We start from the raw sequence: 22500 nt of genomic DNA, 5'->3' as shown, positions 1-22500 counted from the left end.
TATGAGAGAGAGAGAGAGAGAGAGAGAGAGAGAGAGAGAGAGAGAGAGAGAGAGAGAGAGAGAGAGAGAGAGAGAGAGAGAGAGGCAGCTTAAATGTATTTAAAAACATCTGCTCACTGTTGGTGTACTGTACAGTAACAGAATATTGGAAACAGTGAAAACAGAGAAAGACTTATTAGCTGTATCTGGTAGGTTTCAGTATGGGTACAGTACAGTGCGGGACCAGGTGCAGTGCCACCATCACTGAATGCTTAAACAATTTTGTCAAGTTGATGTTCCTATTTTGTTTTTTCCCCCTCAACACCAATCAAAGTACATTGCATGATTGAGCTTGATGAATCTTTACTATTTCTGACCTGTGTGAGCACTTTTTTGGGAAAAATTGCTGAGGGAAAAAAAAAGATATTTTCAACCGTCGCAACACCTTCTAAGTGTTAGCTGGCTCCCGCTGTGTTTTTACACCCTGCCAGTAACATTTGGCTCATTATAGCTTAGCAGGCATCAGGGACAAGACAGGCAGCTCATGCACTTAAAGCTAACATTTTCTTCTTAGCTGCTAGAAGTCACACCCAAGATGATGACACGTAGCTGAGGTAAAACTGTGCTTTTTATAATTATAGTTTAACAAGTGCTGCTTCTCACACGTACTGTATGAAGCTTTCATTCAATGCTTGTCAGTCACTGATGAGTCCGTATGTTCTTCAGCTCTTTCAGTTTTTTCACCAGTACACGGTGCTGGTGTTGGACAGATGCTTACATTTTTTTTTTACAGGAGTGGTTGGTGTCTGCATTTTTTTCTCTCTCTCACCTTTGTACTTTGGGGCCCCTGGGGGACGATAAGACAGAATAGCTATGTGATCACACCATTCTCGGGGAGCATAGAGACAGACAACACCAAAAAAAAACGGTTCTCTTTGATGTGAATTTCCTTTCATGTTCTTGTTGACAGGTGCATTTGCATTTGAGAGGACACGATCCAAAGCATATTCATTTGATTGAAATGTTTTCGAAACAGATAAAAAGATTCCCGAAACATTTAGCTATTATTGGAAATTGGAATTACATTTGTAATTTTGTAAATGGAAATGAAGTCAGAAAAGTGTAGTTTGTTTCTGAAACTCTGCAGCACAATTATTATAATAATGTCTTTTTGTTTTGTTTTTCTTGTCTTCTCTCCGACAGGCCTGGATGACAGAGCCTCTTTCACATGATACCATCTTAGGTCACCTTGCCATCTGTGAAGACTAAACCGGCGCTTGAGAAAAAGAAAAAGACAAAAAAAATCGGTTTGAAGATCTTCAGCCGTCACCATGCAGAGAACTGGAGTCAGCGCTTCTCTTCCCACCTTCCTGCTGCTGCTGCTCCTGATAGCTGCCAGTCAGTGCTCCCTGGTGGGCTCCGTCTGCCCTGCGCAGTGCGTGTGCGAAACGCGGCCCTGGTTCATGCCGCAGTCCGTCTACCAGCAAGCGAAAGCCGTGGACTGTAACGAGCTCCACCTGAGCGGCGTTCCCTGGAACATTTCGGCAGACACGCAAGTGCTGCTGCTGCAGAGCAACAACATCTCCTCCGTGACGTTGGAGCTGCAGAGCCTGGTGAACCTGACCGAACTGGACCTCTCGCAGAACCACTTCACCACCATCAAGGATGTGGGCCTGAGCCCGCTGACGCAGCTGGTGACGCTGTACCTCGAGGAAAACCAACTGAAAGAGCTGCCGGATTACAGTCTCAAGGAGCTGGTGAACCTGGAGGAGTTGTACGTCAACCACAATCAGATATCCTCCATCGGCCCCAAGGCCTTCTCTGGTCTGGTGAACCTGCTCAGGCTTCATCTCAACTCCAACAAGCTGATGGCTATCGACAGCCAGTGGTTTGAATCGCTCCCCAACTTGGAGATCCTGATGATCGGGGAAAACCCCATCGTAGGCTTGAAGGACCTGAGCTTCCATCCGTTGTCGAAGCTGCACAGCCTGGTGCTGGCCGGCATGGGGCTCAGGGATGTCCCTCCCAGGGCGTTCGAAGGTCTGGAACACCTCGAAAGCCTCTCATTTTTCAACAACAAGCTGAAGGCGGTGCCCAAGGAGGCCTTGGGCGTCTTGCCGAATCTCAAGTTCCTCGACCTGAACAAGAATCCCATCACACGCGTGCAGGAAGGGGACTTCCGCGACTTCCCCCATCTGGAGGAGCTGAGCCTCAACAACATGGAGGACCTGGTCGCCGTGGAGAGAGGGGCGTTCGTAAACCTCCCCGAGATGGCCAAGCTCGAGCTGTGCAACAACCCGCACCTGTCCTACATTGACCGCAGTGCTTTCCTGGACGTGGACAGCCTCCGCACCCTACTGATCCACAGCAACGACATCAGTTTATTACCGCATGAGATTTTGAACGCTTTCCCCAACCTGGACGAGATCAGCCTGCACAGCAACCCCCTCAGGTGCGACTGCTTGTCCAACTGGGGGCCGGTCCTGGGCAACCAGTCCTCGCTCAAGCTGGTGGAGTCTCAAATCACCCAATGTGCCTACCCACCCCATCTGACCGGGCGCTCGCTGCAGGAGGTGGTCAGCACCAACTGGAACGTGGTGAGCAACACCTGCCTCCCGCAGATCTCCCTCCATACCTTCCCCCCACAGCTCAACGTGTCGGCCGGTGAACCCCTGACCTTGGAGTGCTGGGCCTTCGCCGACCCGGCCCCGCAGTTCTACTGGGTGACCCCCACGGGAGACAAGGTGACCTCAGAGGTCAACGCTCCGCAGCCGATGATTAATGGCAGTAGTAGCAGCACCAGGAGGCATCGCCTGCAAGACCAGGGAGCGTTGGAGATCCTCCATGTTCAGCCGGAGGACGCTGGCCTCTACACGTGCGTTGCCTGGAACACAGAAGGAGCCGACACACGGAGCGTCCTGGTGTTCGTCGAGAGGCGCGACGGGGGCGGCAGATGGCGCAGCTTTGGCGGCCTGGGCCGTGGCAACACCACCGGGGCCCTGGTGGTGCTCGCCAAGATCGTCCACGCCCAGTCCGTGGTGCTGGAGTGGAAGCTGAACTCCCAGGCCTCGCACCTCGGCCACGAGGCGCCGCAGCCCAAGTGGGTCAGCGCCACCATGAAGATCGACAACCCACACATTAGCTACTCCACCAAAGTGCCCGTGGACGTCCAGGAGTACAACCTCACCCACCTGCTGCCCTCCACGCAGTACCGCGTGTGTCTGACCATGGCGGCCATGGAGATCCAGACGCAGCACTCCTGCATCAACATCACCACCAAGGAGGCCAGCTTCGCCGTGGAGATGGTGGCGCAGCCGGCCAACGTGGCGCTGGCGGCCGTCATGGGCTCCATGTTCGCCATCTGCATCATGGCGCTGCTGGTGGTCTACATGGGCCGGCGCATGAAGCAGAAGTCCTGCCACCACTCGCTGAAGAAGTACATGCAGCACGCCACCTCCATCCCGCTCAACGAGCTCTACCCGCCGCTCATCAACCTGTGGGAGAACGAGGCGGAGAAGGAGAAGGAGGGCTCGGTCGACGCACAGAACTCGCAGATAGACACCTCCAAGACGTACATGTGGTAATGGGGTCGGGTCGGGTCGGGTCAGGTCGGGTCGGGTCGGGTCGCTCGTCACGCCGGACGGACGGACGGACTTTGTGGGCTTACGGAGAAAACGGAGAAAAAGAAAAAGCAAAACAAGCTGCAGAGTGGACCTTCACAGGCGACTTACGTATTGTAATAAAAAAATCACATTTATCTAATTAATAACAAATGTCTTTGTGAACAAAATTATATATGTATTTTTAGACATCTGATTTTTTGCAGACACACTCACACACACACACACACACACTTTAGGTTGAGCAGTCGCTTATGGGGAGACGTACTGTATGTGTGAAATCCATGGCCAAAAATGCACCCCATGCAGCACAGAGATGTGTATTTTTTTGGAGTTACACTGTACCATCCAGCATGTTACTTATTAATAGCTTAATTGCTTGTTCATGCGAATTACACCTTATTTGTAATTTTAAGCCTTTCTACCATGGTCGGCAGGAGCTATATATTTCTGGCTGTCAGGGCAGACTGTCACAATCTCACAGGGGATTTAAAGTAAAGATGGTTCTAAGTCACTGTATAGGATTCTTAGCATGTTTTGTTTTTGTTTTTGCATGTTCTCCTCTTTGTGCTCAGTGAGACTTAATCAGTCCCACCTCCCCTATACACAGAGAAATAAAGCAAAACATGTAGGGTACAAAATATCACCTTGTACAAAACTGCTCTTTTCAGTTTTTTTGTACCTAATAGTAGCCTGACTCTTGTTAGATCCTCATGTATTTCTGTTCAGCTTTTGGAGCTCACACGAATGTTCATGGATCAAGGCGTGAACCATTCCTCTGGCAAGAGTCAGGTTAGCTAATAGGGTTCACACATTAAAAAAAGATACTTACCTGTAGGGTAGGTGAATAACTGTTCCACAAAAGGGGCAATGCCCAGAGGACAAGCAATTGTACCCACTTGTGCTTCTTCCATTCCTCTGTGTGTACCATCTCTAACCTCCTCCAAAGCTGCAGACACCTATAGGTGATGATATTTTATACTTCACACTTTTTACACTATAATTGATTAATAATCCTGTCAGCTGGATAACCACGAACCAAGTGTAATGTAAACATCTTCGAAAACAGCGCTCACTTGTTAAACATACAATCTATCAGGTGAAATATACAAGTATACAATATGCAAAATCAATCTCTCATTCATCTCTCTATGATTTTTAGATTAGTAAATAAAACGATTTTTATTTGCTTTTGCTCATGACCAGTTGGCAATATTTGACAAAGCTACCAGCTGCTTTATGACATGGACATATTCATTTATTTTGTTATTATTTATTTTTATTGTGATCAGCATCATGCGCATTGACTGGGAGAGGGTACTTTTGCTTTGAAGTGAATCTCTGGAACTTCACATGCAGGTCAAGTGAATCACATCAGTGAGGACTGGAGTGTAGTGCATAATCCAAATGCACACTATGGCTGTGGTTGCATAATGTTCAAGTAGGTGCTCATGTGACCTTTCTCATCCCAGAGAGACTGTTAACCACCAGGACACCTGCAGGGGATGCTGAATTGGGATTTCTAGGTTGTTAGTCCCAGTTGCTCTAAATGCGTATCCAGGCATTCACGTCATTAGTATAATTCATTTAATATTGTATATTTTTTAAAGAAACTCTCATCAAATCAAACGTTGGTAAGATGTATTTTTTATTTTCAGTTTATTTATTAATTAATTTATTTTATTTTATTTATTTATTGCGTTGGTTCATGATCTTGTATTACCAATGAATAAGTTCTAAAACAGTTGTTTCTGTTGCTTTAGAGCGGTAGTGCAGTGGCATTGTCATCTTAGCTTTTTGTTTTGAATAATGCCTCTTTAGGCAAAGAGGCCCCCTAGTGGTCAAAGATCCTGATGTCTGAGAGATGAACTCATGATTTATTGTGACAGAGAAACACAACAGGGTATTTTATATTAGAGAATCTATTGTTAATATTTTATTCAAGTAAACAACTAGTAATCTACACACTTGAAAGACATGTTGATCTTTGTCAATTAGTTGAGATGTGATGGTGTATGCTGTACTTTTAGAACAAATAAACAACCACTACTCTTGTGTTGTGGCCTCCGCGTGTGAATTTCTGTGGAAACGTCTGTGGACAAACATCTGTGAGTGCTACATTAGTGTCAGTGTCAGCAGGTCAATGAGGGAATCCCTTAATATATCCGCTAAGAGCCTTCCAAGGCTGTCTGCTGTGTCTAGGTATTGCATTGCTTCCAGGCAGAACAGATGGTCAGACGACCTTTTCACTTAGGCCTACAAGGTCACACTGAAGACCTGCAAACAATGATATGGATATTCAACACATATTCAACACTGTATTCTGAATAGGTCACTGAAATAATACAATGGAAGTTAATTTGACTATTATATTAGTATATTACAATTGCCTCCTCTAGGCTACTACATCATATATAATCATCACATATACAGTGCCCTCCATAATTATTGGCACCCCTGGTTGAGATGTGTTAAAAGCCTTAAAATAAATTCAGTGTTTATTGCAGAAGAATACTGTCACACTGAAAATTGTAGGAAAATGTAGCCTTCAACTCAAATGAATTGTAAGAAAATAAAAAAATCCCTGACTAAAAAATAATTATTTTTCATTAAATCACCTGTTCCACAATTATTGGCACCCTTAACAATTCCCAGGAAATAAATATAATTGAAGCATTTCTGTCATTTCTACAGTAGTTTACAAAGTTTACCAGAGTATGTAGGAACATTTAATTAGTCATTCATCACTTCCTGTTTCCCTGGGGTATAAATATGACGTGACACCGAGGCCATTTCTCTTATCCACTCTTAAACATGGGAAAGACAAAGGAACACAGCATACAAGTGAGGCAGATGTGCGTCGACCTTCACAGGTCAGGCAGAGGCTACAAGAAGATTGCCACTCAACTGCAGCTGCCCATATCCACTGTGAGAGGAATAATTAAGAAGTTCAAAACAACTGGAACAGTGGTAAACAAGCCTGGACGAGGACCCAAGTTTATTTTGCCACCACGCACAGTGAGGAGGATGGTAAGAGAAATCAAAAGATCTCCAAAGCTCACTGTTACAGAATTACAACAAATGGTAGCATCCTGGGGTCACAAAGTCTCCAAATCAACCATCAGGCGCTGTCTACACGCCAACAAGCTGTTTGGGAGGCATGCACGGAGAAAACCTTTCCTCACTCACAATCATAAACGCAAGCGTCTGGAGTTCGCCAAGCGGTATTGGGGCTTCAACTGGGACCGTGTGCTTTGGTCAGATGAGACCAAGATTGAGCTTTTTGGCAACAAACACTCTAAGTGGGTCTGGCGTACCACGAAAGATGCGCATGCTGAAAAGCACCTCATACCCACTGTGAAGTATGGGGGTGGGTCAGTGATGCTGTGGGGCTGTTTCGCTTCCAAAGGCCCTGGGAACCTTGTTAGGGTGCATGGCATCATGAATGCTTTGAAATACCAGGACATTTTAAATCAAAATCTGTTGCCCTCTGCCCGAAAGCTGAAGCTGGGTCGTCACTGGGTCTTTCAGCAAGACAATGACCCTAAACATATGGCCAAATCTACACAGAAATGGTTCACCAGACACAAAATCAAGCTACTCCCATGGCCATCTCAGTCCCCTGACCTCAACCCCATTGAGAACCTGTGGGGTGAGCTGAAGAGGAGAGTACAGAGGAGAGGACCCAGGTCTCTGGATGATTTAGAGAGATTCTGCAAAGAGGAATGGCTGAAGATCCCTCTTTCTGTCTTTTCCCATCTTGTGAAACATTATAGGAGAAGATTAGGTGCTGTTTTGTTGGCAAAAGGGGGTTGTACAAAATATTAACACCAGGGGTGCTAATAATTGTGACACACATTATTTGATGTCAAATAATTATTTCTTTATGTGGGATTTTTTCCCCACTGAATAAATGCACTTGTATTGCAGGTTGGATTTTTCTCTTTTTGTCCATTAAGGTCCCATATTATTTAGAAAAAAAATAAAATAATTGGAAGCTGAAAAACACATCTCAACCAGGGGTGCCAATAATTATGGAGGGCACTGTACCTACCATATGCATTATATATACAGGTTCGCAGGTTGATTTTCAAGTCAAAGTCAGGAAGCAGCCAAAGGTACAGTAGACAGAACAGCTGATAGTGTAACGATCAATTCATATATTTAATAATTGAGGACTACACATTCATTCTGATTTACTGAATTATAGGTTGATGTCTGATTGTTTTAAATGACACAATACACAACAATGAATTATGGCTGACATTATTTTTTGAAAAAGATGCAGGAAAGGACACATATGCCTATGCATGTCAACATTTATTGACAGACATATTTTGATGCTCTTCTTTCATGGCTTTGGATAATAGCAACAGTAAAAGTTGCAGGGCTGGACCCGGGCCAAAATGGCCCTGGCACTTAAGAAGGCGGTCCCCTGGTGAGTCAAGAAAATACAACAGCATCAGCCTCCGAGGACAGTCGGCCCACCAAAATGCTCCGTATGCCAATTTACCCACCTAGATGTGTATACGATACATAGAGTGGCCTGTCGTGTGGTCAGCAGTCTAAACATATATATATATATATATACTGTATATACATATATATTTTGAGTGAAGCCTACCTACTCCCACTACCTCCCGTTTTGAACTGAGTTTGGGTAGGTCTATTGTGCAGTTGTGCAATAGACCCACAGCCAGATGAATAAAGAAACCGCAAGTACGCAGTCACAACTTATTTTATGCAGAAGTTAAGGCAATTCAGATCTATCTATCTATCAATTGAAGAATTTAAGGATGACATATTTATCACATTTATTTTAAAAACCTAAAGTATGACAAGCAGTGAAACTGCAGGTAGACTCCCTATATTGTGAAATGTTTACGGTAAAACTTTGGAATAGCAGTCTAGACATACAGTAGCTTTATAAACACTTTGTAATTAATGAACTGATTATCAACAAAAGATTAATAAATTATTGTAAATGATTAAGAAATAATATGTTAACACAGCAGACACTGCACCGCAGCAGCAGTCCTGGAAGTTTGCCCTCCAAAGAGCAAAAGAGATGAAACTACTGGATATATAGAAGTGTCTAATAGGCAAGCACACATCAAACTCATCCAGTAGGAACCGCTTTTCACTCTGCAGCCAGAGGTTGGTTATTACTCATTTAAAAACATTTGTAAATGTTTTGTTAATATTTAGTTAATCAATAAATGTCAATTAAGTGTTAATACATTTTAAAGAGACTCTTACTCTAAAGTGTTACTAAGTTTACAATTGGAAACCAGTGATTGATTAAGGAATCAAGTACCCAATTGCCAAACGGTATTGCTATTGCCCCTTCTAGGCAACCCAATCGGTTTTACTGTTCTACTGTTATTTGGATGGTTGGGACACACAGACATGGACCCTATCATCCTCACATGTGGGATTACACCTAACCTCCATACACTCCTTATAAGAACTCTTGGGGAAGTCAAAGTCAAGGTGTACTGCACTGTCTATGTATCAAGGGTTAGCACAGAAGTTTGAAATAGCTTTTGACGGTCTCCAAAGCGCATTCACACTAAACATATTTTCACACACACACACACACACACACACACACACACACACACACACACACACACACACACACACACACACACACACACACACACACACACACACACACACACACACACACACACACACACACACACACACCACTAGTGTAATGTCCAGTAGTGTAGATAAGTGTAGTGTAAGGGGAAGGAACTGTGTGTGTGTGCGTGCGCGCGTGTGTGTGCGCGCGCGCGCATTTGTGTGCGTGCGTGTGTGCGTATGTTTTAGGGCAGGCATTTGTAAGGGGCCATTTAGGCATTTGGCCTGTCCTGCCCTGCCCTGGCCCCTTGGGACCTCTGCCCTCTTGGGGCACTGTGGCCTGGTAGACCCCTTCATTAATCCACCGACTGTTAAGCTACACCACCACCCAGGGTGATGATCCCTTAACCCACTGTCCAGAAGGCATAACTTGCCTTCGTATGCTACTGGTTGAAGGTACAGTCGATGACACCACCCCTTCCTTCACTCACCTGAACTGGTGCATCTCGGCCCATCAAGACGTTGGAAATGCTCAAAATTGATTGGTCCATCGTTAGAATTTGAAATATTCTAGGCCAGGCCGCCGCTAGGCATAAGTAAGCAGAGCGCGAAGGGCCTCAACCACTTTGCTGCCAAAATGGGGGCCTCCTGAATTGAAATTGACTAAAAAACACATTATTATTATTATTATTAGGGCTGGGAATTGATCCAAATTTTATGGATCGATTCAATTCCGATCCAGAAGGTCATGATCCAATTCGATCCACGATCCGATTCGATTCGATTCAATATCGATCTTCTGTATTGCTGGGTTGTCACTTTAACCCATTTATGCCTAAAATTCTAAGACCAGCTATGAAAACCTAAATATCTCAACCTTTTATGCCCACACAAACATGAAATACCTTGGTATGAGTGAAAGAAGTGGGAAACTTGGTATGAGAGAGAAAGGTGGGAAAACACTAGCACTATTTAATTGAACAGGCCGTGTGTATTTGTTCATGTAGGCTAGTCTATAGACATGAATGTGGAAGAAAGCTACAAGATGTGGTTGAGAAAATAGCACCTATAATCATCTGCAAAAGATCGATCCACAAAGTTGTGAATTGATATCACACTTTTCGAACGTGAATCGATATTGGATTGCGATTCCATCTTTTGAACCCAGCACTAATTATTATTATTATTATTATTATTTAATTATGATGGGAGCCTCCTAACCAGTCATTCTTAGGGCCTCATAAACCTTAGCAGCGGCCTTGATTCTAGGTAAGGGCTTTCCAAACTTCACCATGACACGGCCCCCTATACAGTATACCAGTAGTTTCCAGCCATGTCAAATATGTTGTAAAGAAAAAAATGTTGACAGTCGCAGTAGATCCTCAATTAGAGATGCAATAGATTATTATACTGCAGTTCATTTAACGTTATAATTTAACATTTAAGTTATTTACTTGATTGTATATTAACTTGATTATATGTTTGGTTTTTTTTCTTATTATTATTATCATTATGGTCTAGAGCAGGGGTTCCCAAACTTAAGCATTATGCCCATCAAATACCAGTCTACCATCAGTCTACCCTACCCTTTTCACATATGCCCAAAATGCAGGCAGCACATAGACTGGCGTTTAGGCCTATAGGCTACTAGGTGTGTGAGACATGGCCCACTGGGATTATTTAGCTTATTTTTTTTATTTATTTTGGTGCAATTAAGTTATTCATTTTATTAAATTGTTCATTTTACTTTGCTCTAGTTTTCCTGCCAACCTGCCGCAGACCCCTGGCATCCTCTCGTGGCCCCTCAGGTGTCTCCGGCCCCCACTTTCCAAACCCCTGGTCCAGAGGATTGCACAGTCCTCCAATTACAGTAATAGTCTATCTAGGCCTATACTCTTTTTTTATGAACAACACACAGGGCCTAGTACTTGCCTAATGGATGTACTGAAGTAATTGCTTTACTTTGCTATTTTCAGTCCAAAAAATGTTCTACAACACATCTGACCCAAGTCTGGGAGAAAGAAAGATGTTGAGCTCTTTAGAATATTGAGCTAGTTTTGTAGGTTGTTGTCCACCCTACAAATCACTTCAATTGTAATTTTGAATGCTGTTAACAATGCTTGTAAACATTACCCACCAAAAGCATCAATTTAGGACAAAGAAATAAGAAGATTCTAGAGACTGATGTAATTTCATCAGTTTACAAGCGATTTAAAGACAGTCGGAAGTGACGTCGGGGTGTCGTCACACGTGTGTTGATGTTTTGTGGAAACTGGGAAGCTTGGAGGACGGGAGGAGGGAGACGGTTTGTTTTTGTTCTCCGAGCATCAGCACAGAACTCAATTACCTAAACATATAATGCGCGCTACCCTAGATATTAATTCAAAGATTGCAATATTTGTACGGACACATTGAAACTCAACAAACATACAGCATAATTCGAAAGGGAAAGAATCGCCACCCCTGACCCCCCTCCCTAAATAGAAAACCATGACAATTCTTCCCAAGAAGAAACCGAACTCGTCGGTCGGTGTTTCGGACCATTCCGACGAAGCTGACAGAAGAACTGGAGCGGACTCCCACCAACACCCACACGGGAGCCGGTCAAATACAAGGCCCAGGGCCTCCCCGCCACCTTGGTCGTATCAGGCCGCTCCACCTTCATCACGGGAGGACAGACGGAACGAATCCAGCTCGCGGCCGCAGCAGGCCTCGCCTCCCCCTGTTGGTTCAGGCTCCCCTGTTGTCCCTGTCGACGGCACTAGTATCGGTGGAATGTCATGTGTAACTGGGGGACGTGGAGAGCTGTCAGGCGGAGTCGGTTGTGGCAGTGGCATCGGAAGCTGCTGTTCGGGGCCAGGGCTTAGCAAGAGGCGACGGCAGGCAACCTGCTCCGGTGGGGTAGCCGGCGGTGGGACCCTTGGTGTTGCCGGTGGAGGTGGTGGAGGTCCTAGCCCGGACCCCGAAGAAGGTGCAGGGTACAACAGCGAAGACGAGTACGAGAATGCGTCGAGGCTACAGTCCATGGACCCAGCGACAGTGGAGCAGGTAACGGGCTAGCATCCTTTATCCATGTGTGAGCATCGTGGCATGTGAAGTGACAGTAGGCTACTCGTCTCCTATTGTATGTGTCATCATAGGCTCCAGACATCCTCTATACAAAATACCTCTGCTCTGGTGATATTAAATATCAGTATCAAAAATCAGTATCAAAAAGGCATAGGTGCATTATGGTTTAGCTCTGCTTTATATTATTGACAGTCATTTAGAATCTGTGAGGACTTTCCACCATGATAGTGACATAACATAACAGTGCATTTCAGTTCATTTTCTTTCCAGACAGGTATCCTTGCAATCATGTTCCTCTAGTGCAAAAGAAAAAATAACTTCACAGAGGCAAAGGGGTGCTTATGTCCTGTCACTAGCCCAGCGTGGCCAGGACAGGGAGGCAGGGAGGGACAGTTTATCCCCCAGCATCTGGAACATGCCACTAGCTGCTGAGCCGTGCTCACCCATGTTTTGACATGGGAGGCCAGGTCGGGCATGGCCTAGTATGTTCTATTCTGAACATGTCTGACATGAACTGGAGTCATGTTTACAGCCATTGGGTAGTCATGGCTCAGTGGTTAGGGTGCTGGCCTTTAGATCAGAGGGTTGCAGACCACATCCCATCCTTACCAGCACCTTCAGCAAGGCATCTAACCCCACATTGTTCCATGGCTTGTAACCAATACCCTGTATTTAAATGACTAAGTTGCTTTGGATAAAAGTGTCAGTTAAGTCTAATGTAATGTATACGTGCAGCAGCAGACCAGTTTCCTGGCTCTGAACTGAACTATCTGGCTGGTTAACTTAGACCCATCGTAATGGGGCCATGCTTTAGACATGCTTCATTCCATGTGAATTCAGACACTTTGACTGTGATGATAGAGGATGAATGCACGGTGTACTGCCCACCTAATTCAGACTTTGTTAGTTTGTTTCTCCCGTAATATTGGTACCAGGAGGCAAAGGTTCTGGGGTTCTACCTTGTCACTAAAAAGGCATTGCAGGTTGCCCCAATGTGTCTGATTCCACACAGAATGACCCTATGCTTACACACACACACACACACACACACACACACACACACACACACACACACACACACACCGTTGACGGTTACGTGTCCTTCATAAAAACATTTGTGAGTACGTAGTTGTGATGGTGAAAGATGGAAAACGTTTAGACATACTCTCAAGTGTGGTGTATAACCTTCAGGGAATGTCTGTGGTTGGAGGCAGTCGAGCAGTCAGTCAGTAAATACTATTTACTAATACTAAGTTAAGCGCTCAACTGTCTCCAACCACAGACAGCACACTATTCCATGAAGTTTAGGCTATACTAAGCTTATTTACTAAATAGTATGCATCTGAATGTACCACTATGCTACTTCTTATCAATTTTACACATGGGTGGGAGACGTGACGCCTTGTTTTTTCGTAACATTGGTTAAAAACCTACAAAACTGTTATTTTCCTTTAAAAAACAAATGTCAATGAAAGAAGATGTGGTACATTATGTTTCATATTGGTCTTAGATGAGAAGAAACATTTTTGTTAAGATTTATGTAAAGGTTTATATGTCAAATTTCCTGCGGTGTGACTGTAACATTAATGAAACAATATATAATAATATATATATAAATTAACCAACAACATTTTGAATAATGTATGAAGCATTTGGCATGATTGCATAAATCTTAACTTTAGATTAAGATATGTGAATGTGGAAAAAACTCAAGACAGTAATATTAACTACAAGTTCAATTTCGTAACACAAATTGCGTCCTGTGGGGTGACATGTATGTCAATGTTTGTGAATGGGCAGCTGCAAGGCCAACTACAAGGGTCGTAAAGACTGGCTCCTAACCAGTCAGTACCTCAGTTATTGGAGAGTGCTGTGTGACTCTTAACCTCTTAATATGTCTTCATATTGCAATCTTTCTGTCACACAATGCTTAGGTTCATTTTATGGTGTCCTGTGGTGTGACTGCTCTTATAGGAGGAAAAAAAGTTTTTTTATTAATGAAAACACATATTAAGATTAAACACAATATCATTATCAAGTTAGCATGAGCTCAGATGTCAGTCATGTATACAAAAGGATTAAAATGGCCATAATGCAGTGAATTCCCTGTGGTGTGACTCCATTTTCCTGCGGTGTGACATGCCTATGCTATGTGTTGATGCAGGACACATTTTCCCAAAAATGGCAAAAATAAGGTGAAATTCCTCAGACCACTAAGTGCTTTATTTTTTTCTATTTTTTTCCAATTTTTATCCATCATTTTTTTCAGGAATTTAAAAAACTTTTTTTTTTTTGCGTTACGCCCTTAAACGTCAACCACCCACATGTAGGTCACGCAAGGTGTTGGCTATGGTATATGGTGTTACGGCATATGTTTTGATTTTAAGTCTATTAGAGTTCCTTTCTCCATGGACTGAGAACGTAAACCAACCCCAGTGTTTGTGCTTTTGCGGAGATATTTGAATATAATGAAGCCTTGTTTTGTATAGGATTTCATTGTTGCAAATTATGGTGACACACAGTACTTACTCTGCCCATTTTGTCTCCTGGCAAGTAGGGCAGCAACAAAGGTTTTCCAATCTGGTCTGTTCCATGATGATGGCCCAGTTCTTGGGCAAAAGATCAACACGAAACCAAACGTTTACTTGTTCCGTGTTTGTCTTTCCCTAAAGTCAAAACATTGCCCCAGACTGTACAGACAGATTGTACACAAGAATAACTAGGGTGGAGAGGAAGTAAGCAGACACTATGTGGCAGTGGGTGACTGGTTGTCAAGGGTGCCACTGGGGATCTGACTGCATTGGCACACTGATTTACACAAAAGGTTGTTTGTCCGGTAGCGGAGACACCTGATATCGGGCCTTTTGGTGTGAAGGAGCTGAAGCATATTTAATAGGGCTGGCTTCAAAAGATCGAGCCGTGATCCGACATGGTTTCACGTTCGAAAAGTGCGATATCGATTCAAAACTTTGTGGATCGATCTTTTTGCAGATGATTCTTGACGCTATTTTCTCAACCACATCCTGTTCATTTAAGTTGTGCCAGTCTTTTCCCACCTTTATCTCGCATACCATGTTTCCCACTTCTTTCTCTCATACCAGGGTAACTTATTTCATGTTTGTATAGGCTTCATAGGAGATATTTAACTTTTGATATAGCCGGTCTCAGAATTCTCTGCATAAATGGGTTAAATTGACAACACAATACAGAAGATCGATATCGAATCGAATCGGATCATGGATCAAATCGGATCGTGAACCTCTGGATCGGAATCGAATTGATCCAGGAAATCTGGAATCCCAGCCCTAGTATTTAACATGGCTGGGACTCACAAAGGACACTTGTGAGTGAATTGAATGAAGGGGTGGGGGTTGGAAGCACTGTAGTAAGAGTCCCTGTCATAGTGGCTGTAAGGAACCAGTTTGACATCCTGGAACGCTGGAACACCTGGTTCTGCAAATCATAGGCTCCTCCTGGGGGACTTTGATCAGCGGAAGCAGGTGTGTGCGTGTGTTTGTGTTTGTGTGTGTGCGTGTGTTTGTGTGTGCGTGTGTTTGTGTGTGCGTGCGTGTGCGTGCGTGCGTGGCGCACTGGGAGGGGTTATGTGGAACTGTGGCCCTTTTTAGTGTGTGTGTGTGTGTCTGTGTGTCTGTGTGTCTGTGTGTCTGTGTGTCTGTGTGTCTGTGTGTCTGTGTGTCTGTGTGTCTGTGTGTGTGTGGCACGGGGAGGCCTTTTCAGGGTGGCATCCCATGGCCTTTATCGCCCCCTCTGCGAACTAACTACTGACTGCAGGCCAAGGTGAGTGGCAGTTTTCATCAGTAGAAAGACACAGGCTAGATAGGGTCAGCGCTGGAGTCAACGAAGGAGTAGACTAAGCTTACCTTTTAGACTTCAGACTGAGGGAGGGCACAGGGCCATTTTAGCCCGGAGACATGTCCATTCTAGGAACAGCAAAGATCCACTTTTAGGACTTGGAAAGACCTCACTGTAGCAGTGGGAAAGGTCTGCTCCATGAAAAGGAAAAATCCATTAGGTTCGGTTGGTTTCACAAAAATGTGTACAAGTCCTGTGCTTGTGGTACGGTGCAGTCCTAATAAAACGTGTAGTGACGACAGTAGGCATTCGTGCAAAGATCCATTATAGGAAACCTGGGAAAGATCTGCCTTGCTAGTGGGGAAATATCTATTCTAGCAGTGGGAAAGAGCCATTATCGGACAGGGAAAGATCTGCTCTTGGAATGGGAAAGTTCAGTGCTATTCATAGACATTGTTGTGTGCGGTTTGTGGCCTTGTGATGGCTAGCCTATGTCAGTAGCAACAGATCACTTAGTACCACTAAAACAAACTTGCTCGGGAATGACTTTATTGGAGAGAAGAGAACCTCATGAAATGTGAAGGTAAAACACAACTCTTCACCAAAATATTACAAGAAAAAGACAATGAGCACAATGAGCAATATTTTCTTTGAGAGACTTTGTGTTTTACTAGCCTGGCTCTCACGCAGACCTTTCATGCTTCATGCATCTTCGTTAAACTTCGTGAGCTCGCAAGAGGGTCTGGAAATCTTAGACGAGCCCGAACGGAATCAGATATTTCACAGCCTGTCCAATCAGAATCGCGGGGCGGGATCGCGGGGCGGGGTAAGTCAGTGGTTGAAGTAGTACGTGATTTTTTTAAAAGCCACGCGAATTCTCCAATCAGGTTCGAGCTGTTTTGAACATACCTATGCCTTTCCAGAGCTAAGCGATTGACAATGTTCAACCATCGCGTGAGAACCAGGTTAGTGTTTTACTACTGCTTCCACGTTATCAGCATCTGGGTCACAAGGCTATGTACAGCTCCTTGGGCTTTAATTATCTTTACGTATTTTAAAGATGCATCCCATCAAATTCTTTTGAAAACGGCAACCTGTTGTACTCTTGTTTCTCTACGTTCCTCTGCAGTGTTTGCAGGGTGAATTCAGCACAAATGCAGCAGTGTTAATTTGTGCAGCATTTCGGCTTTAATTCAACATTCACCTAGCATTGTTCAGCATTTGCAGTGTGAGTAGACAGGAGAGGAGTCAGGAAACGATTTTGAGAGAGAGATGGGGTAGGGTTGGGAAATCAAACCCGTCCGGACTCGAACTGGGGTCCCCGTGGGCATGCAAGCCCAAATGTGGCGGGCTTAGCACACTGTGCCACAGCGTTCCCCCCCCCAAATTTAATTTTAGGTCTGTTTTTTTCTTGTATAGGATTGGCGGACCCAGGCTACTATCTGACAAGTGCTAGAATTTGATTTGCCCATGATGGGGGAAAAAGGCGTTGCGACCCATTCGGTCACTTCTTTTCGCTGCTCTGCAAAAGACTGCAAAATTTACTATTTTCTTGCTCCCCCTCCTTTATTCCATCACAGAGTGTATGTGAAAGTGAAAGCCCACCTGGGATACCCCACCTACCATTGTCATTGTGACGCCGCACTCCACAGCACACATTTGCACACTACGAAATTGCATTCATGCCTCACCTATGCAAGGGGGCATCCCCCAATGGCGCCCTAAGAGAGCTGTGTGGCGGGACAATACCATGCTCAGGGTACCTCAGTCATGGAGGACTCGGATGGGGGAGAGCACTGGTCAATTACTCCCCCCACCAACCCGGTGGGTCGGGAGTTGAACCGGCAACCTTTGGGCTTCAAGTCTGATGCCCTTACTGCTTACTCATGACTGAGTGTTTGTAAATAAAACACCAATTCACTCATCATTGTTCGATGCCCACCACCTTCCTCTGCTGCTCCTGTGACTCACTCTTACTTATGGATGTTTTTAAGTTGTAGAATACCAAGGCACTCATCATCTTTGTAGTTAAAATGCCTTGATTTTAATGGGCATAACTGATAAAAAACACTTTGATGCGTTCCGAAATGAAGTCTTTGTCAGGAAGTGAGCAGTCTCTTGTGTGGCAAACTGAATTAAAAGACATAAATTCCATGTGTGTTCTCAGGTATAGGTGGGACCAACTAGTCAATGGCAATGTTTTTTTTTCTACAAAGATAGCACACACAAAAAACTAGAAGCACTCAGAGAGCGCAGACTTCCGCCAAGGAAGCTGCTTGATACATTTTACCATGTTACACCCTAAAGGGCCGTACACACACGTCGCTACTAGGTACTCGCTCAGTGGATGAAGTCAATAGAATGTCGATGTGTTCCAGCGAGACTCGCAGGCGAGTAGGCGAGCACTGTACAAGCGATGCAATGTGGACGGATTCCGAGTTGAAAATATTTTATCTTCGAGCGAGGCGAGTAAGCGAGTAACCAATTGGAATGCAGAGTTCGGTACTTCTCGCCTGTTCATTGGCAGTTAAAGCCGCGGGAACTTTCAGTGAACGTTCCATGAAAGAGTGGCGAGTAGGCGAGCAAGCGAAAAGCTAGCTTTGTGTGTGTACGCCGCTTAAGTCTTTCTGCCTTGTTTTTGTGCTGTTCCCGCAATTCAATTTCTGGTCACTAGGGGGCGTCTAGCTGGTGAAAAAAAGTCCTGGTTCCGGTTCGTGATCCGGATCACCACCAGAATTTAATCACTTGTTCCTTGGGTCATTATCAACAAACCCACAAAGAGCCGTCCAAATCTGATGATTAGTTTTTGAGTTATGCTGCTGACAGACAGACTGACAGACAGACAAACAGACAGACAAACCAACGCCACCGAAAACATTACCTCCTTGGCGGAGGTAACAAACAGAGATATCAATGGTGGTCAGCAGGGGGCCTCATTCCACAGTCATTACAGACATGAGAGGATTAGACAACAAAAAACATACATGTACATAGTACATATCCAGTACATAGATACTGCATAGTTGTATTCAATAAACATTTGTGCTTACAGACTATGGAAGTATTCTAACACATCATTTAAACCCAGGCATAAAGTAACTTAGCTTTTGATTTAAAAATCCAGTAGCTCTTTCGCTGGTTTCATTGTTTCAGTCTATCGCCCCGTCTTATTGTACTTACTTTGGGATGTTATTTATTGCACTACCAGTTATTGACTGATGTCATCATTGCAATATCTCAACAGTGGTCAGATCGCTGAAGGGCTGAATGGATATGTTTAAATGTTTGAACATTTTTTTTTGCACTTTGTAAGATTCAAGTTTTTTTGGCATGGGTAGAGATGCTGAACTACATACATTTATTATTGTTTTTCCTAAATACAAACCCCAACTCCGATGAAGTTGGGACGTTTGGTAAACAGTGAATAAAATCAAAATGCTATCATTTTCAAAACATTCAATCTATTCATTAGATGGAGAATAGTGAAAAGACAACATATTAAGTGTTAAAACCGAGAAAAAATATTGTTTTGGGGGACATATGTACTCATTTCTAATTTGATAAATCCAACACGTCTCAAAAGAGTTGGGACGGGGATCAGTGAAATTTAGTAAACATCCAAATAAGATAAAACAACAAAGAAGAACATTTCAAAATGAATTGTACTGACAGACAATATAGGTGTCCAGGTATAAGATCATCACAGAGAGGCTGAGTCACTCAGAATTAAAGATGCAAAGGGAATAATTACCGTAGTTATTACATACATTTTTGAATTCCCTTTGATTTACCACGATTGAGTGTATATAAGACATATTTTTGTTAATAAAATCATTGTATAGGTTCATGACATCATGAAATATATATTGGCTGTAGTCTCACTCTAATTCCTGGAGTGCTAGAGCTATTGAAAATCTACCATATTAAGAATGCTTAATGCATGAAAATGATACAGGGGTGTAACATTCTCCTAAGCACCTGAGCTCACTTGAAATAGACCCAGAAGACATGGGAAACTGTCCTTTGCTTACAGAAGTCAGCAGAAGTTGTAGAAGTCCATTCTTTTTGACAATAATAGAGCATTGCACATCCTGTGCTACAGTAAAAATGGACCATCCAACTTGTGTTAGTGCTAGCTTCAAAAGTCAGCCTCCATGATGGCATGCGGGTGCAGTAGTGCATTGGTTAAGATGTTCTCACTCATCTGTAGAGTTAAATACAGTGCTGAATGGTATAAATGGGTTTTAAACAGCATGAAAAGCCACTCATGCATTATATTTTGAAGGGAGATCTTCGATTACTGCCACATAGTAAGGTCAAATTGCATTCTCTACTATGTTTTAACAGTTTGGCTCCATCATAAGGACCAGCAGGTGATAAAATAGTGGGTTTTTGGTCAAGACCTGTCACACTGTAAGCACTACAGAAAGGAAAACATTGCAAAACATGACAAGGAATACACCCACCATTTAAGCTGGTGAAATCATGTCCAAGATAGGAATTAACACTGTTTTTTATATAAAATCATCTCATCGGTTAATGTATTTAACTGTTAAGTGTTGTCTTTTGTTTTGTTTTTAGTCTTCCTCGACATTTGCTGCCATTTATTGTCCCCGTCCCAACTCTTTTGAGACGTGTTGGATTTATCAAATTAGAAATGAGTACATATGTCCCCCAAAACAATATTTTTTCTCAGTTTTAACACTTAATATGTTGTCTTTTCACTATTCTCCATCTAATGAATAGATTGAATGTTTTGAAAATGATAGCATTTTGATTTTATTCACTGTTTACCAAACCTCCCTACTTCATCGGAGTTGGGGTTTGTACATTATGTATGAGATGATTTAAGATAAGTAGTCTTGTACTGCCAGTGTCACTTTGCATATTATGTATGGTGCCATATATAAATACAGAGTGCAGTAACTACACATTTTGTTAAAATTGAGCTTATACTAAAAACGGTGTTCATGACACATCTTTCATCTTGTGACAAAACCTTGTGGTCCAAATTTGTCCCGTTTTAGAGATATTGCTAACTTACATGCCAGTAACTACAATATCCAACCTAATACCAAAACTTTGAAAGCCTTTTTCTCTGGCTCATTGTTGGCGTAGTTACTGCACTTTGCCTTTGTAGGGCAGTATGGGTCAACTTATACCTTATTGATATGCGTCGAACAGTATTGCATTATCTTCGTGCTTGTTTGTGAAAATGGTGTAATGTTAATTACACAATAGCTATACTACTGCAGTGTAGCATACATCATGAGCAAATTGAAAGGCTTATTTGATGTTTTTCAGTGTATGATCTGCTACATCTTATCATTTCCTATCAGTGTCTTCTCTAAAATATTTTTGCTAATTTGTGTGTGTGTGTGTGTGTCTGCGCGTGTGTGTGTGAGTGTGTGCGCGCGCATGTATATGTCCGTGTGTGTGTGTGCACGTGCGTGCATGCATATGTCCACGTGTGTGTGTGCGTGTGTTTGTGCATGTCTGCTTTCTTTGTGCAGCAGGAGCACTGGTTTGAAAAAGCACTCAGGGAGAAGAAAGGCTTTGTCATTAAGAAGATGAAGGAGGATGGTGCATGCCTGTTCAGAGCAGTCGGTGAGTGGAAATGGTCTGGCATGCATTGTCACTTCAGTATCATCCACATATGTTTTCTACCATGTGAGACATCGTTTGACTTTGATCTAGTACTTAAATGTAATGAACTGCAGTAGATTGATCATAGAAGTTGTGATACTCAGTACACACGTGCAGTTACAGCATATCAGCACTAGAGGGTGATGTTGTCCTACAGTTGGTTCTGAAAGACAGACCGGCAGGCAAGTTATTGTAGCACACATCACAAGTCAATGTTCAATCAATTCAGAGATATATTACAGTATATCACGAAAGTGAATACACCCCTCACAGTTTTGCAGATTTTTGAGTATATCTTTTCATAGGAAAGCATTACAGAAATGTAACTTTGACACAATGATTAGTGACCTTTTAACAACATATTTAACCGCTTAAATTTCTTGTTCACTCAGAAAAAAAACAAAATACAGCCATTAATGTTTGAACATGTACTCACAAAAGTGAGTACACCCCAGATTAAAATTCGGTAGAGAAGGGGCTATGTTGGCTCAAATCGTCTCGAAATGAAACGAAATGAAAAGGGATGACAAGGGAGGTCATCAGTGTGCGTTTCAACCTTTCTTTGCATTGAACATTTACATTTTGAGTCTGCATCTGGCTTAAATAGATTGGTGTGAGATTTGAATGCAATCCTATGGAGAATATCATGATCTGCTTCAGTAGTCACAGTGCATGTTGACATGCATGTTTCTTTTAGGTGTATTTCAGATTGCCAATGTTGACAGCATTCATGCATCCCCAAACCATGTCAGTCCCACTACCATGCTTGGCTTATGAGAGGATA

General features: G+C 43.3%; 3 protein-coding genes across 3 annotated transcripts in view; all 3 read left to right on the top strand.

The window, feature by feature from the left end:
* Positions 1-22500, top strand: part of uxt (ubiquitously-expressed, prefoldin-like chaperone) — a 228878-nt gene that overhangs the window by 71948 nt on the left and 134430 nt on the right. The window lies entirely within an intron of this gene.
* On the top strand, positions 1311-3563 carry si:ch211-180f4.1 (uncharacterized protein LOC100144405 homolog). Its single transcript, XM_063207598.1, has one exon. The coding sequence runs from the start codon at positions 1311-1313 to the stop codon at positions 3561-3563; it is 2253 nt and encodes a 750-aa protein (XP_063063668.1).
* otud5a (OTU deubiquitinase 5a) overlaps positions 11433-22500 on the top strand; it is a 43910-nt gene continuing 32842 nt past the window's right edge. Inside the window, exons 1-2 of the mRNA XM_063208716.1 lie at positions 11433-12236; positions 21584-21677. Of these exons, the coding sequence (XP_063064786.1) occupies positions 11679-12236; positions 21584-21677 (652 nt within the window). The 5' untranslated portion in view covers positions 11433-11678. The remainder of the gene's footprint in view (positions 12237-21583; positions 21678-22500) is intronic.

Source organism: Engraulis encrasicolus, chromosome 10 (assembly GCF_034702125.1).
Source record: "Engraulis encrasicolus isolate BLACKSEA-1 chromosome 10, IST_EnEncr_1.0, whole genome shotgun sequence".
NCBI lineage: Eukaryota > Metazoa > Chordata > Actinopteri > Clupeiformes > Engraulidae > Engraulis > Engraulis encrasicolus.
Note: the sequence above shows the minus strand (reverse complement) of the source record. Positions and strands in the feature narration are given on the sequence as shown.

What these genes read in the sequence shown, in the direction of transcription:
- si:ch211-180f4.1 (XM_063207598.1), top strand. Translation starts at nt 1,311, where the DNA reads ATGCAGAGAACTGGAGTCAGCGCTTCTCTTCCCACCTTCCTGCTGCTG.